This window comes from Mobula birostris, chromosome 1, assembly GCF_030028105.1.
Source record: "Mobula birostris isolate sMobBir1 chromosome 1, sMobBir1.hap1, whole genome shotgun sequence".
Lineage (NCBI taxonomy): Eukaryota > Metazoa > Chordata > Chondrichthyes > Myliobatiformes > Myliobatidae > Mobula > Mobula birostris.
Window position 1 is genome coordinate 112,285,098 of NC_092370.1, and position 14,855 is coordinate 112,299,952.

Consider the following 14,855-nt stretch of genomic DNA (forward strand, 5'->3'; position numbering starts at 1 on the left):
AAATTTGTTAGCAGCAGCAGTTCAATGGAGTAGATGATAATATAGAAAGAAAAAAAATCACAGTACTTAGTGTAATTGATTTACTTTTTTTCATCCTATATTATCATTGAACTGCTGCTGCTAAATTAACAAATTTCACAACCCATGCTGGTGAAAGCCTGATTCTGATTATATATTGACTGGTTGCATCACAGTCTGGTATGGAAACAGCAATGCCCTTGTACAGAAAATCCTACACGAAGTAGTGTATACAGCCTAGTCCATCATGGGTAAAACCCTCCCCACCATTGAGCATATCTACACAAAGAGCTGTCATTGGAAAGAAGCATCTATTATTAGGGACTCTTACCACCCAGCCCAAGCTCTCTTCTCTCTTCTCACAAAATTATTGCTGAATGCCAGAAGTACCTGAATGCTGGGAATTGTCATCAACTGAGGCGAATTATACATCATGGGGATTGCCAGATGGTTAGCTGTCAATGGAGTCTGCAATTGAGTACAGTTTCTTTGCCAGTGACAAAGAGTGCACTCTGGGTCAGTGCATTAGGAAAAGGGGCTCACCAAAATTTTGTAACGAAATTAATAACAATGAAGAAAACAAAAATAACATAAAAGAGACTCATCTTCAAACTTGCATTTCATTACAGGATATTAAGGGAAGTAGCTGAAACACTGCTACTGGTTCACAGTAGATGAACCATCCTGGCAGCCAGTCACATTGTAATGTTTTTACACAGAGCAAAACCTAGAAGAACTATAATTTATTACTAATATTTTATACAGAACAGAAAACAACCTTGATTCTGTTATGAATGTTATTCTATTGTGGATTTATTGAGTATGTCCACAAGAGCATGAATCTCAGGGTTTTATATGGTGACATATATGTACTTCGATAATAAATTTACCTTGAGCTTTGATTTTTTTTAATATCTTGGCATCTGGTATTTACAGGTGGAGCACAGGATATCTGAAGAATCCCACGTTGGAGACCTTAGTGGAGAAGGGTTTGGAATTGGAATTGCTCCTACATCAGCTAAAGCTAAGAAATTAAAAAATAAAAAGAACAAAGAAATAACTGGGTGAGTGGCTTTAAGTTTATTTTGGCTTACCTTAGTTTAATATCATACAACCTGATACATCAAAATGTTTGTTTGATTTTTATTTGACAACACAGATTTGCTCTTGTGTGCAATCTATCATGGAAACAGACATTCAGAAGTCGGACTTTTGGCCTTAGCCCACTCTTTTAAAGAGCCACCAAATTTGTTTCAATCATTCACTCTTGTGAAAAGGCAAAAGCCTTTGTGAATCCCACAGAATTAACATCTTTAGATATTCTTCTTCAGTCATCTCTTTGAAAAAGTTATAAGGTTTATCAAGCATGACCTCCACTTTAGAACCCTGAGTTAGTAAGTTATTTTTAATAAGCTCTCTCATTTCATCCATAATTATGAACTTTAGTATTGTCTTCAATAACTGTTGTTTAGTTAGCTGGTATATAATTCTCTGTTTTGCAATGCTTACCTTAGTTTAAAAGTGGAGTTTATCTGAAGCACTGGTCCATGAAGCGCTTGAACTTTAGAAGATCATAGACAGAGTTCTTGCAGTGTTTCAGCTACTTATCTTACTAGCCTGTAATGAAATGCAGGTTTGAAGATGAGTCTCTTTGATGTTATTTTTGTTTTCTTCATTGTTATTAATTCCTTTACAAAATTTTGGTGAGCCCCTTTTCCTAATGCACTGACCCAGAGGACAGTGACTGGCAAAGAAATTGTACTCAACTGCGGACTCCATTGACAGCTAGCCATCTGGCAATCCCCATGATGTATAATTCGCCTCAGTTGATCACAATTCCCAGCATTTGGGTAGTTCTGGCATTCAGCAATAATAATAGCATTAACCATCCTGGCAGCCAGTCACATTGTAATGTTTTTACACATAGCAAAGCCTAGAAGAACTATAATTTATCACTAATATTTTATACAGAACAGAAAACAAAGATTAATGCAAACACCTGAAAGGTTAGAAACTGGAATGTCATAAATGAATTTTTTGAAGAAAAATTAAATAACACAGAACTTTCAATTAATTATAGCTTAATTGACAATCCGCATATAAAAAATTAGATTTTAGGACAAAAGAAGTGGGTAAGCAACAATTATGGCTTAGTAGCTAGTGGCAACTAACTTGCATCTTATGTGGCTTACACAAAAAGAGATTTTAAATGCCTGAAGTTCATGTCAATTTACTGATTGTATAAAGATCATCCTGCAGAATCCTGTAGAATCACACCATCTATAGAGTTATGTAGAATAACAGCAAATTCTAGATTTTTCGTTTTAACTGTTCACACTCCAAGAGTTGCTAGAAATGCAATGCCAATACACACAGTTTTGGCATTAATACAACAGCTCAACCAAGGCTATAATATTACTCCCCTTGGGTTCTTTTCCTCTACTAAATTACCAGTGTAATTATTTTAACAAGTTTTGGCAGTATCTTATTTGCACTAGCAGCTTTTATGGGATAAATAGTTTCTAAAGTTTCTCTTTTTCTGCGTTATGAAATTTTTATGTGTTGACTTTGATAAATGTGCAAGTTTTGTTTCTGCTCCTTTTGTTACTCTCTGTAGCTCTCCCATTTGCCAGATTCTATGCTTTTTCCTGTGCTCTTTTATACTTTATATTTAGTGACTTTCCTGGTAACTGGTAAGTCTCCTCTACGTCTTCATTAAGGCCTTAACATCCTTCCTAGCATTTAGTGGCAAGAGCTGAACATAACACTCAGCTGAGCCAAATCAGGGATTTTTGATGGATTAATTGAATTTCTGCACACTTTGTATCTCTGTTTATAAACTTAAGGATATTGGTTGTCTTTTTAATATCTTAGTCCATCTGCCGATAATTATTAGTTTAAATATTTTTCGCACTGCTGAATATTGCACCATCTAGATTCTGTTTTCCATTCTTCATTCATCTTTTCTTGTGTCATTTCACAGCAAATTTTATATCATTTCAACATTCCACTGGTCTGCCCATTTCAGTTTCACTCCATTATGGCCCTCGTCACCATGTAATGCATTTCTGAATTTTCTACCGTCTGTACACTTTGAAATTATTTCCTCAGTGCACAGCTTGGTCATTCATATATTTAAGAAGAACAATGATCCTAATACCATGCCTTAAGGCAGTCCGTTGTATATTTTCTTCACCAGTTCTCCCTTCTTTGTGTTTAATTTAGCTCTACCAAGAAGGAACGTGAAATGATAGCCCAAGCAAAAGAACCTGTTCCTGATATTCCTGCAAAACTTATAGCACAGAGAGAGCAAGAGGTAGCTGGTGCTGAGTCTACACTATCAGAATCAATTGTTAAAGTGGAAGAGATCGAACCTAGGTAAATAGAATTTAAGGAAAATTTGTGTGCAAAACCCCTAGAAGTCCCTTCTCTATTTGTTACTGATATTAAAACAGTATTGTGTGTCACTCTCTTTCATTTAAAAGTCCCATTAAAAAATCAAGGTTTTCTAGTGCAACATCATTGAATTTCCCAGTCTAATGCAAACCTCAGTTTTAGTGTACCAGTACTTAGCCTCACAACTGAAATTACAGGACCCAGCCTTTGAAGAAATGCACTCAAAACACTAGAAAATGCTGCTGTTTCAGCATGGATTCTGCAGTGGTGGGAGGTCATAAATCCCAGTGAGCATTTCCTTGGTGAAAGCTGACCAGCCTATATGTTGTTTAGCAGAGAAGTCTAGTCATGTAAGATCTGAATGAATTACAAATCCTTCTTGGCTCCCCTCATTTGGCCCTCATCACTGCCTGTTATGTCTTTGAAACTTATCAATAATCTCCATGCCACTGCACAGTAGGGAAGAAACAACACAACTTAAAGTCAACAGTGATGCTACTAAATATAATAGTATCATTTGCCTATTATAGATGTGTAAAGTTTTGCACAAATGATGAGAGGGCAGTCAGGAGGGTTTGAAGGTAACTTGAGATGCATCCTTCACTCATAGCCATATGTGACATAAGGCCAATGTACAGTTCATAATTCTATCTACACTGAATTGTAGGGATGATGATTTCTTTGGCATCTTTGGATTAAAGGATGAGCAAAATGAGCCAATGTGCAGCAAATAATCAGGATCCTTGATTTCTGAAATAGCTGTTACGTGCCCGCTGACAAATAACCCATGGATTTGTACCAGAGCAAAGACAGCATTTTGTGAAGACAAGATATATAAAATGGAGCAAAACCAAGGAAAAATAATACTTAGGATAAAGTCTGATTTCTGCTTCTCACTTCCATGGCTTAGCACTCCTCCACAGAAGTCGGTGATGTTTGAGATGTTCAAAGCAGAGAAAGGACGTGAGATTAATCGAATTCTTATTGAGAATAAAAGTATTCTCATTGAAAAGAGGAAGAGCATGAAGGAGCTGACTGAGCGAATCAACAACACCAAGGAAGAGATTGACATCACTAAGCGGTCACTCAACATCAAGAAACGGGAGAAACAAGATCAAGGTAATGTCACAAGGAAAGCATGTAGGTTCTGAGAAGCACATATCCGAAGGCTGCAAGTTTAATTCTGTAGTATATATAGAGTTAACTGCTATGAAAGACAGCAGTATTCCCCTTCTCATCACTAACCTGCTAAATCTGCAGAAAAATACTATTTTTTGATTCTGCTTGCAAATCTCGTGGACTTAACATTTTTCAAAATGGTTCCGTCACTTACTATACAGTACAGCAAGGAATCAAGCTGTTATTTTTAGCATCCCCAATTAAAATCAACTAGCTTTAGGCTAGAAATGGAGAGAATAGAACTAAATATCCTTAACTGTAATGAAATGTCATGCACACTGAATAGATGTGGATGGACTTAGTTTGGATAGTTCTGTCTTCACTTTCTACTTTTCTGCTTCTTTCCACTGTAACAGTGATTCATAGTTCAATAATGTTTGTTAATGTTTGGTCACTATTACAAAATTAGCTTTTTAAAATCTAAATAATTGATGATAGGTCATCATTAACATGTGAGAAATCAAAGGGACAAACCTCAAGTATATAATGTAACTCAGAAGTCATATGTAATTTATTATCAGAGTTATAATGAATTCATTTCCTGTAGTTCTTGTGACAATATTCTGCAGTGAGCACAATAGACTTAAAATCTTGAAATGTCTTTGATTTATGACATGTTCATGCTAGGTGAATACATGAATGAACAAGATGAGCCTATAGTTGATGAAGATGAGTTCAACCTGATCATTCAGTTAAAGGATCTGAAACAGCAGTACCGACAGGATTTTGATGTATTGCAAGACCTGCGAGTGGAGGTGCAGTACTGCCAGAAGCTGGTAGATCAGTGCAGGCTGCGGCTGCTGACTGGTATGTACAGGCCATGGTATAATGTGTGTCATGATTCAATAGTTGCAAGTACAATGACCAGGAAAACAAAACCAGTCATCATTTAGCAAAGATGAATGATACCATTGGCATTACTGTATTGTTAAAGTGTCTGTCCTTTATGTCAAACGTCATACGTATTGCATTGACTCATATGGATTTTAAAGAAAATTGAAAAAAGTGCACACATTTGTCATCATGCCTGCCTCAATCAGATGTGCTAATTGTTGTTCCCAGTACTGTTAGTGAGATCTTACTTTAAACAGAAGCTAAAAGCTCACCCATTGGGTGTGAGATGTTTCTGAAAGAGACAATAAAGCATAATGTAAACATGACTGTTATGAATCAATATAAACTAAAAAATTGTCTTGGGTTTTGTAGGAAAACTTTTTTCTCCCTTGTCCCTTAAAAACATTTAGTCCTTACAGGTAACACTGATGCCACATAGGCATCATCTACGTCCCCTTCTTTATTCTGTTTAATTCAGTGATGTGCTTAACCTTTATCAGAGGAACACTGTGATGGTGTGTGGAAACTTAACCCTACATCCTGACAGATCCTATAAAGAATGTCATATTATAATAAAGTCACACAGCTCTTGATCTGACCTCCTGTCAAACTGGAACAATTATCTTTAGAGAAAATGCACTAAAAAATGGATTTGATGCATCATTGTTGGTGTTGCCACCTGTTATTTCTCAACGAATAAGATATCTCCCAACATTATCAATAAAGTAATCCAACCATTGCATCATCATTGTGACCATAAATTCAGAATCTTGATCTGCCAATTAATGTTATATGCAATAAATATCTATATGATCCTCAGAGTCCAAGAACATGCACTCTTAACGAAATCCACCAGTGCTTCAAATACAAAATAATTAGAAGTGAAAAGAGTCAAGCTATAATTCCAATACATTAGATACATCTTGAAAACAGGGTGATCCAATTTTAGTGAGAGGTAATCAACATATTTTGAGCAAGGAAAGCTTTAGAAATATACATTACACAAAAGAACAGCACAGAGCCACTGAATTGATGTTTCCATTGTACATCATACATCCAGAAAAGTCAATAACTGAACCTCTGTCCCTGTATTCATTAATCTCAGGAAAGCAATGCTTCACGAACAGGCTTATAGCAGTTAAGTGAGGTGTGGCTGCCAAATTCCACAGTATTGGCACATATCTTCCATTGGCCCAGTATCAGACATAAAAAGCAGATTTAACAAAACATTAGAAACTAACTACAAACCTATGAAAACCATTGACTTTCTAGCAAAACTGATTACTCGTAAGAACCTCAGTGATTATATATTATACACACCAGCCATTCCTAGCATAGTTTGAGAAATCAAACCAATTACACACGAGTAAACCTAACAGTCAGCAACAGAAATGCTTTCAGTTCATAAAGGAGAGCATGCTATTTCTCATTCTTTGATTCTTCCTGCTTGGTCTTGAGTAAATATTGACAAAATAATGTGAATTATCCATTTTTTGAGGACATTAAGAATTATCATGTGACTGCAACCACTTGTACCCTTGATTAAGTAAAGCAATATTACTTCCTTGCCTTATTTTTAAATGACATCCACAACTAGTTAGTTTTTGTTCTGGTAATCATCTACCATGGAGTAAAATTGTGGCTTCTAAGTTGTATATCCAAGATCAAAAAATACTTTATTACCAAGTACTATTTCACTTCCTCCAACCAACCCCTTGTATCCTAACTCTTCAAAATACCCTTATTCTCTCTGGCTCTTCTCTCATCTCATATGTCACATAGAATTTATGTAATTCTCTGAGTGTGGTCTGATTCTGCACTGTAATCTTCACCATAACCTCGGTACTCTATACTCTCATATCTTCCCTCAATCTAGAGATGAAAATGTCAGTTGAGTCAGCAACATCCATATCTTGTAAAGAGAAAGATTTGGTTAATTTACCATTTGTTCATGCAGATTGTGGTCACCACTGAAACCCAAGAAGCCCAACTATTTATGCATGAAGGAATATTTTCAGGCTGGAGAAAAAGACCATGGGTCTAAACTGTTTCCAGAGCTTTCTTGCAAGTGTGCACAGATATCACTGAGCATTTGCAGTGATATCAAGAGAAATGCTACACTTGTTTTGATGTTCCTTATTCAAGGCTTAAGTAACCATATGAGCCTCACAAAGAGGAGGGGGTGGGCTTAAACAAAAATGCAGTTCTTAACTGAAGGCCTGCTTTAGGATAAAAGGTCCTGGCGTTATCTGGACCATTGTTGGGGAATCGAAGCAATCCATTTTTCTCCATGTAGATGTCTCTTTTAACATTGATGACCTCCTCATCACATCCCTATCATTACTAATGATCTTAAACCAATTCATTCTGTTTGCATTCTACATAGAGAAAAATGGATTACTTTGATTCCCCTAATCTTCTACCCAAACCTTCCTTCTCCCCCACAATGGTCATCTGTCTCCCCAATTTCCATGTAACTCCCTCTCTAACATTCAACAATGCAATTGTTTTCAAATTCCACAATCCGCTCTACAAGTACATTCCACAGCAACTTTCACCTCCCTCCACATACATACTTCTTGCGATATCCATTCTCCATAATCTTGGTCATGAAGAAAAAACTTTATGCATATTTCCTCATACAAGTCTGTTCGACTACACAAAATGTCTCGGATCTTTTATTTTGTGGAAAAAAGTGTTGTCCTTTATCATGCCAGACCAAGAGTAGTCCTGGGATAAATTTAACTCTAGGCTATTTTTTGAACTGTCCTGGTCAAGTCGCATACTTCAACAGATTCAATATTTAGCACAAAAGAGCTGGTGCACAAGGAACCTGCAACCCTCCACCCACCTCCACAAGTTGTGAAAGGTCAGACACTGGCAACATTTAATCGTCATTTATTTTATAATTATTTTTCATACAGAGTTTGATATTTGGTACAACGAATCCTTTCTGATTTCCAGTGAAGCTCAACTCGCACCACAAATAGATAACGTTCGGCCAGTGTTGGTCCCCTATACCAGAATGATAACTTTGGTAAGTTTTACAAGTCTTCCTTGCAATAGAAATAGATTGTATGCTTTCTCCTGGTGTTGTTACAATATGAGCAGAGCCCAGCATGGAACAGTCATTCAACCCAGTGTTAAAGCTCACATTTTGCTCACAACACATATGATTCAGCCTTAGGCAACAGTATTCTCTTGCTTACCCCTGTACTCTTGCATAATCTATCCAAACTAATTTCATATTCCCACTCAGTCCAACACCATTCAATCTAACATCAACAAGGTGTTAGAATCCATTATTAAAGATGAAGTTTCAAGGTACTCGGAGGCACATGATAAAATAGGCAGGTCAGCAATGGTTCTTAAAGGGGAAATCTTGCCTGACAAATCTATTGGTGGACTTTGAGGAAGTAACAACAGGATAAACAAAGAAAAGTCAATTATGTGGTTTATGTGGATTTTAAGAAGATCTTTAACAAGGTGTTGCATATGCAGCTACTAAACAAGATAGGAGCCCATGGTATTACAGGAAAGACACCAGTATGGATAGAATATTGGCTGACTGGCTAAAGGCAAAGAGTGGGGATAAAGAGTGCCTTTTCTGGTTGGCTGCTGGTGACTAGTAGTCTTCTGCATGGGTCGGGCTTGGGTCCACTAATTTTCAAGTTACGTGTTAGGGTTATATGGATGACGGAACTGATGGCTTTGAGGCCAAGACTGGAGACATTACAAAGATAGGTGGAGGGGCAGGTAGTGTTGATGAGGCAGGGAATCTGCAAAAGGACTTGGATTGATTAGGAGAATAGGCAAAGAAAAGGCAATGGGATACAGCATTGGTAATATGCATGGTTACACATTTTGGTAGAAGAAATAAAAGCATAGACTGTTCTCTAAACAGGGTGTCAATTCAGAAATTGGAGAGTCCGGTACAAAGGGAGTCCAAGTGCAGGATTCCCTAAAGGTTAATTTGCAGGTTGGGTTGGCAGTAAGAAAGGCAAGAGCAATGTTAACATTCATTTTGAGAAGACGAGAATCTATAAGCAAGGATGTAATGCTGAGGCTTTATTATGCATTGGTCAGACCACATTTAGAATATTATGAGCAGTTTTTGGGCTCATATCTAAGAAAGGATGTATTGACATTGGAGAGGGTCCAGAAAACATCTACAAAAATTATCTCAGGAATGAAAGGGCTAATGTATGAGGAGTGTTTCATGTTTTTAGTCCTCTACTCACTAGAAGGGGCAGATCTCATTGAAACATACCAAATATTGAAAGTCCTTGATAGAATGGACGTGAAGAGAATGTTTCTAATAGTGGGAGAGGTCACAGCCTCAGAAAAGAAGAACATCATTTTAGAACAGAGGGGGAATTTCATTAGCCAGAGGGTGGTAAATCTGTGGAATTCATTACCACAGCCAGCTGTGGAGTCCAAGTCATTGAGTATATTTAACATGGAGATTGATCAGTTTTTAATTAGTAAAGGTGCCAAAGATTAAAGGGAGAAGGCAAGAAAATAGAAATTGTGAGGGAAAATAAATCAGTTATGATCATGTGGCAGAGAAGACTCGACGGGCCAAACTGGCTAATTCTGCCAGATCTTGTCCTTATGGTCTAACATTTGTTAATGTCCCACATTGTCTAATCCCACCCTTTTGTTTTTTGCCCCTTGTCCTTTAATAATACATATACACTCTAATGTTACTTTTGCTTTTTTCTCATATACAGTGGATTCCAGTTAAATGAGCTATCAGTTAATCGAGACAGCTGACTAATTACCCTTAAATAACAAAAACAAATTGAGAAAATAGCCAAGATTACCTTTGTTTATTTGGGACACTGCGCCTCGTAATTGGGACAGGAATTGCTGCCAAACAGTTTCTAACTAGCGCCAGGCATTTTGCATTTTCGTGGCTGTTAGACACTACACCATGCATAAAGCAGACAGTTTTTAAATAGCATCAATTGCATATGTTATTTTTCAAAAAGCAGTGATTTTTGTCATGGATGGTTCTCAAGAAATAAACAGTAAGACAATTCAGAACTGTTTTGCTCACTGTGGTTTCAAGGTTACAGGCTTTGAGATACTAAAAACGGCTGGGAGTGAAAATGAAGCAATTTCACCACTTCAGCAAGTTAGGAACTATGAAGAATTTGAATATATTGACAATCATCTTGAATGTTACAATGAAAAATAAAGATTTGTTGGATACAATTGTCAAAAGAATTGTATGAAGGCAATCCATTATCTGTACTAGGTGTCTGCGCTGATTTTGTTAATTTACTCAATCAAAAGAACAGTGCCGTGTACACTAGATGAATGCCTCCATCAATAAGTATTAGGAACAAATACACAGTCTTATAGTACTGTAGTAGTATTGGTAGTGTTCCAATTTGTTCTGTATTTCATTTAAATACATATTTTGTTACTGAGTTAATAGTTGTCTTTTTTTTAATATCTTTTTAACTATTCTCATGAAACTTCTGCCAATTGGGGCAGCGGCTTAATTGGGGATAAATGTACTGGTCCTGATGTGTCCCAATTAACCAGAATCCACTGTATTTAACTATTCTACCTTATCTAACCCCATTCCTATTCATGTACATTTCTTTCAATATCATGCTTGGTCTTAATCCTCAGATTCTTTGATTCTACTTATTGTAAATGCACCCCTTCCATATTCTGCGCAATTTTTATCTTTCCCATTTCCTATATACTTTTCAATGCCAACTAATCTAACCTACTTCCTCCCTATTCCCTTTAATATTTTATTCTACCTAATCCTGCTGTTGCTTGGTCTCCATACACTTGGGAAGTCCATCCAGATGAAAAAAAATTGACTGTTGTAGATATTGTGAGTCATTTTCCTCATAGATCCAGGTTCTGGATGATGTTTCTTGCAACATTTACAAGTTGTCATTCTAGTTGAAAATCAAGCTTTAAGAGTCCTTTTTTTTTATTAAGCAACTAGCAAACAAGTGTCAATACCTAAACTGTGGCACATAAATCATGGTAAGATAACGTGAAAGAAGCAGTCATTCCCAGTTATCTCTAACTGTTCTTCTTCCTTGGAGATTAATAACACAGATGAGTTGTTTGCAACAGGCAAACCTAGAGCAGTTCTGTAACCTATCTGGGAAAGTAGAGAAAAAGCAGCTTATGATGTTCTGAGTTTGTATGTAGAATTATATGCATATTTCACCAGAGCAACAAATGGTGACTTGCTTCCCTGGTTCATGGTTTGAACATCTAGCACACTCAACCATGAAAAGCACAACTGAAAAATTGAGTATTGTCACCTGAGGTAAGAAATAGCATAAAAGCAGAACACGGAAATCAAAACAGACAATACAACATGATGAAAGAAATTTAAGGAATAAACTATATAATAATTTTCTGAATGCTATCCTTGCTTGGGAAGTTCAGATTTTAACATGAGTAAGACTTTGGAGTAGCAATTAATTAGTTCTCAAACAAGAAATCACCTTTCAGAACATGGGATCCTATACAATTCAGTTAGGTTTCATTTAAGTAGAGGAATAATGATATTGGCATGCTGCATAGACTGAAGAAGAGTTTAAAAAATTTATGTAGGAATTGATTGCAGTAGCTATTGAAACCCCATTCTATTTGAATTAAGCCATAAATACCATAAGACAAGAACAAAATTAGGCTATTTGGCCTATCAAATCTGTTCCACCATTCCATCATGGTAGATTTATTAATTCCATTATTCTTCCTTCTCCCTATAACCTTGAATAATCAAGAATCTATCAACCTCCGCTTTAAATATACCCAATGGCAATAAATTCCACAATTTCACTACCGTCTGGATAAAATTCCTCCTCATCTCCATTCTAAGTGGACGTCCCTCTATTCTGAGGCTGTGCCCTCTGGGCCTAGACTCCCCCACTATTGGAAACATCCACTCTGTCTACACCCTTCAGTGTTTGATGGGTTTCAATGAGATTCCCCCCACCCCCCATTCTTCTAAACTCCAGTGAGTACAGGCCCAGAGCCATCAAATGCTCCTCATACATTAACCCTTTCATTACCCTAATCATTTTTATGAACCTCCTCTGGACCATCTCTAATGCCAGCACAGCTTTTTAGATGTGGGGCCCAAAATGCTCACAATATTCCAAGTGCAGTATGACCAATGCCTTATAAAGCCAATGAAAGCCAATTGCTTAATAAATCCAATTTTGAAGTTGGAAGAAAAATAAAGGAAAATGTTAAATGGCAAAAGGGAAATGTTTAATAAGTACTGTGCTTGGTGTTGCTTCAGGAAACCTGAAAAAATTTATCTCATTCCTTAGCAAAATAAATCAACTTCAAGAGAGGAGAATATTGGTGCATATTATCCATTTAAATATCTTGTGACTTCATCATTTAGGAAGAAGATGATAAAGAGAAATTCCAGCGCATCCAACATGAAATCCTGATGTTGAATCCAGAGTCAGTGTCATTTTACAAAGCACGAATGAAGCTGGAACAACGGGTAGGTGAAGATGTGGATAGTGCTTGGTAAGAGATTCAGACCAAGAGTTACTTATTAAGAAAAATCTTCATTGTACTGTCAAATGGAAGTAAATTAGTGACTTCTTTATTCCACATTGAAAGCATTTATTCAGAGATTAGCCAAAACTGATATACTTTTAAGCACTGATGAAGTAAAAACAATGAGAAATACAGCACAATACCTTGCCCTTCTGCCCACCGAGTCCGTGCAGAGCATTAACCACCCATTTACACTAAACCATTTTAATTCTCCCCACTTTCTCAGCAACTTCTCTCCCAAGGTCAACAGATGCAGAACCAAAGCCTTTAAATAAAGTTAACTGGCTATGTTAAATGATGCAAACGTTAATGATGTACTGTAAATGGGAAAAGGAAAACAATGGTTTTCCACCAGAATTAATGCATAAAACCTGCTTTCAGTGTTCTGCTTCTAGAAATACTGATAGAAAATTTCTTCCCCCAACAAGCAAAACCTTTCTTACCTTAATGTATTTTTATTATATTTCCTTTGTTGTTGTTTGCCTAATCAGCATAACCAATGCCATCTCTCCTTTGTTTCGTTTTCACCTATGAAACAGACAATTTTCATATGAAGTTGTCAAATTTCAGGATGCAGTCTTCAGTTTTTATGCAGCAGTGATTTAGAATTCTGTCTGGTGCATCACATTCTGACCGGCTGTCCTTCAGAACATGGATTTAGGAAAAGTCCAAGAGAAAACGTAAATAGGGCTTTTAATTTCTTTTCTGCAATTAAGATGACTAAAGGACACCAGTTTTCTGAGACAGTAGAATTATCACAAAGAATGTTCATTATTTTAGTTCATTAGTTGTAGGTTTGCTACCAAAGCCTATCAATGGTTTCTCTTTGGAAGATAAAGATGCAGTTCTCAGATTCCATCATAACATCACATTTAAAAAATATCTGTATGATCATTTAAGTAACAGAAATCTGCAAGGTTACTCACCTTCAGCCTCTTTAGCCTTTGGAGAAATTGCTGAGAAAGTGGGAAATAAATGGGATGAGTGTAAAGACTGAAGGGCAAGTTTTGATGCCATATTTCTCTATGAGAAGTGAGAGTAACCCAAATCAATGTTTTGGCCAAAAGAAGGGCCTGAGTAGCTGTATGAGGTCATTCTGCACTGTGATTTGTTCTGATTTGATAAAAAAAAATTGAACTTCTACAATAGTGACTGGGCTCCAACTGGAATATTGCATATAATTACATTGGCAACACTTTTGGAAGATTGTAAAAATTCTAGAAAAGATGCAAAGAAGATTTGTAAATAAAATTCCTGAGATGAGGAACTTCCACACAAAGATATTGAACAGGAGGAAGAACTCGGATTGATCTTTGGAGCAGAGAATGTTCCATGGAGATATAAGAGGTTTACAAGAACGTTATGGGTTCAGATAGGAAGATATGAGTTATTCTCATTAGGAAATAACTTAGGGATCAAAGTACACATATTTAAAGTGATTAGCAGAATATAAGGAGCAAAAGTGGGATTTTTCTAAGTTCTTGAAATAATGTGCTATAAGGATGAAAGGAATGCATCCAATCAGGGTTTTTTAAAGTATTTGAGGGAAGATCATTTGCAAGGTTCCAGAGAAAAGAATATTGCAGCTACCTGTATTGCTTTGCAAATTGCCAGCATTCAACATTCAACAGAACAAATCACCCTCGTCAGTGCCGGAATATCTTGTACAGCTTTAAAGTTATGAATCAGCTGCATTGATATGGGACTATAGTCACAGGTGCAACCAGACTACCTTACCTACGACAGTGTGAAATAGCTGGATTTTTACATCAACTCATGATCACAGTTAGTAATGCTCTCTAAGCTTCAGCGTCCTTTAAAAATTTTCCCAAGATACCAAGATAGAATTTCTATTTACATTT

At 36.6% G+C, this 14,855-nt stretch overlaps 1 protein-coding gene across 6 annotated transcripts in view; it reads left to right on the plus strand.

The window, feature by feature from the left end:
* Window positions 1-14,855, plus strand: part of kif9 (kinesin family member 9) — a 103,753-nt gene that overhangs the window by 86,017 nt on the left and 2,881 nt on the right. For all 6 annotated transcript variants that reach the window (XM_072269195.1, XM_072269104.1, XM_072269026.1 and 3 more), the window contains 6 exons: window positions 955-1,082; window positions 3,244-3,396; window positions 4,325-4,533; window positions 5,221-5,400; window positions 8,352-8,464; window positions 12,830-12,934. In XM_072269195.1, the coding sequence (XP_072125296.1) occupies window positions 955-1,082; window positions 3,244-3,396; window positions 4,325-4,533; window positions 5,221-5,400; window positions 8,352-8,464; window positions 12,830-12,934 (888 nt within the window). The remainder of the gene's footprint in view (window positions 1-954; window positions 1,083-3,243; window positions 3,397-4,324; window positions 4,534-5,220; window positions 5,401-8,351; window positions 8,465-12,829; window positions 12,935-14,855) is intronic.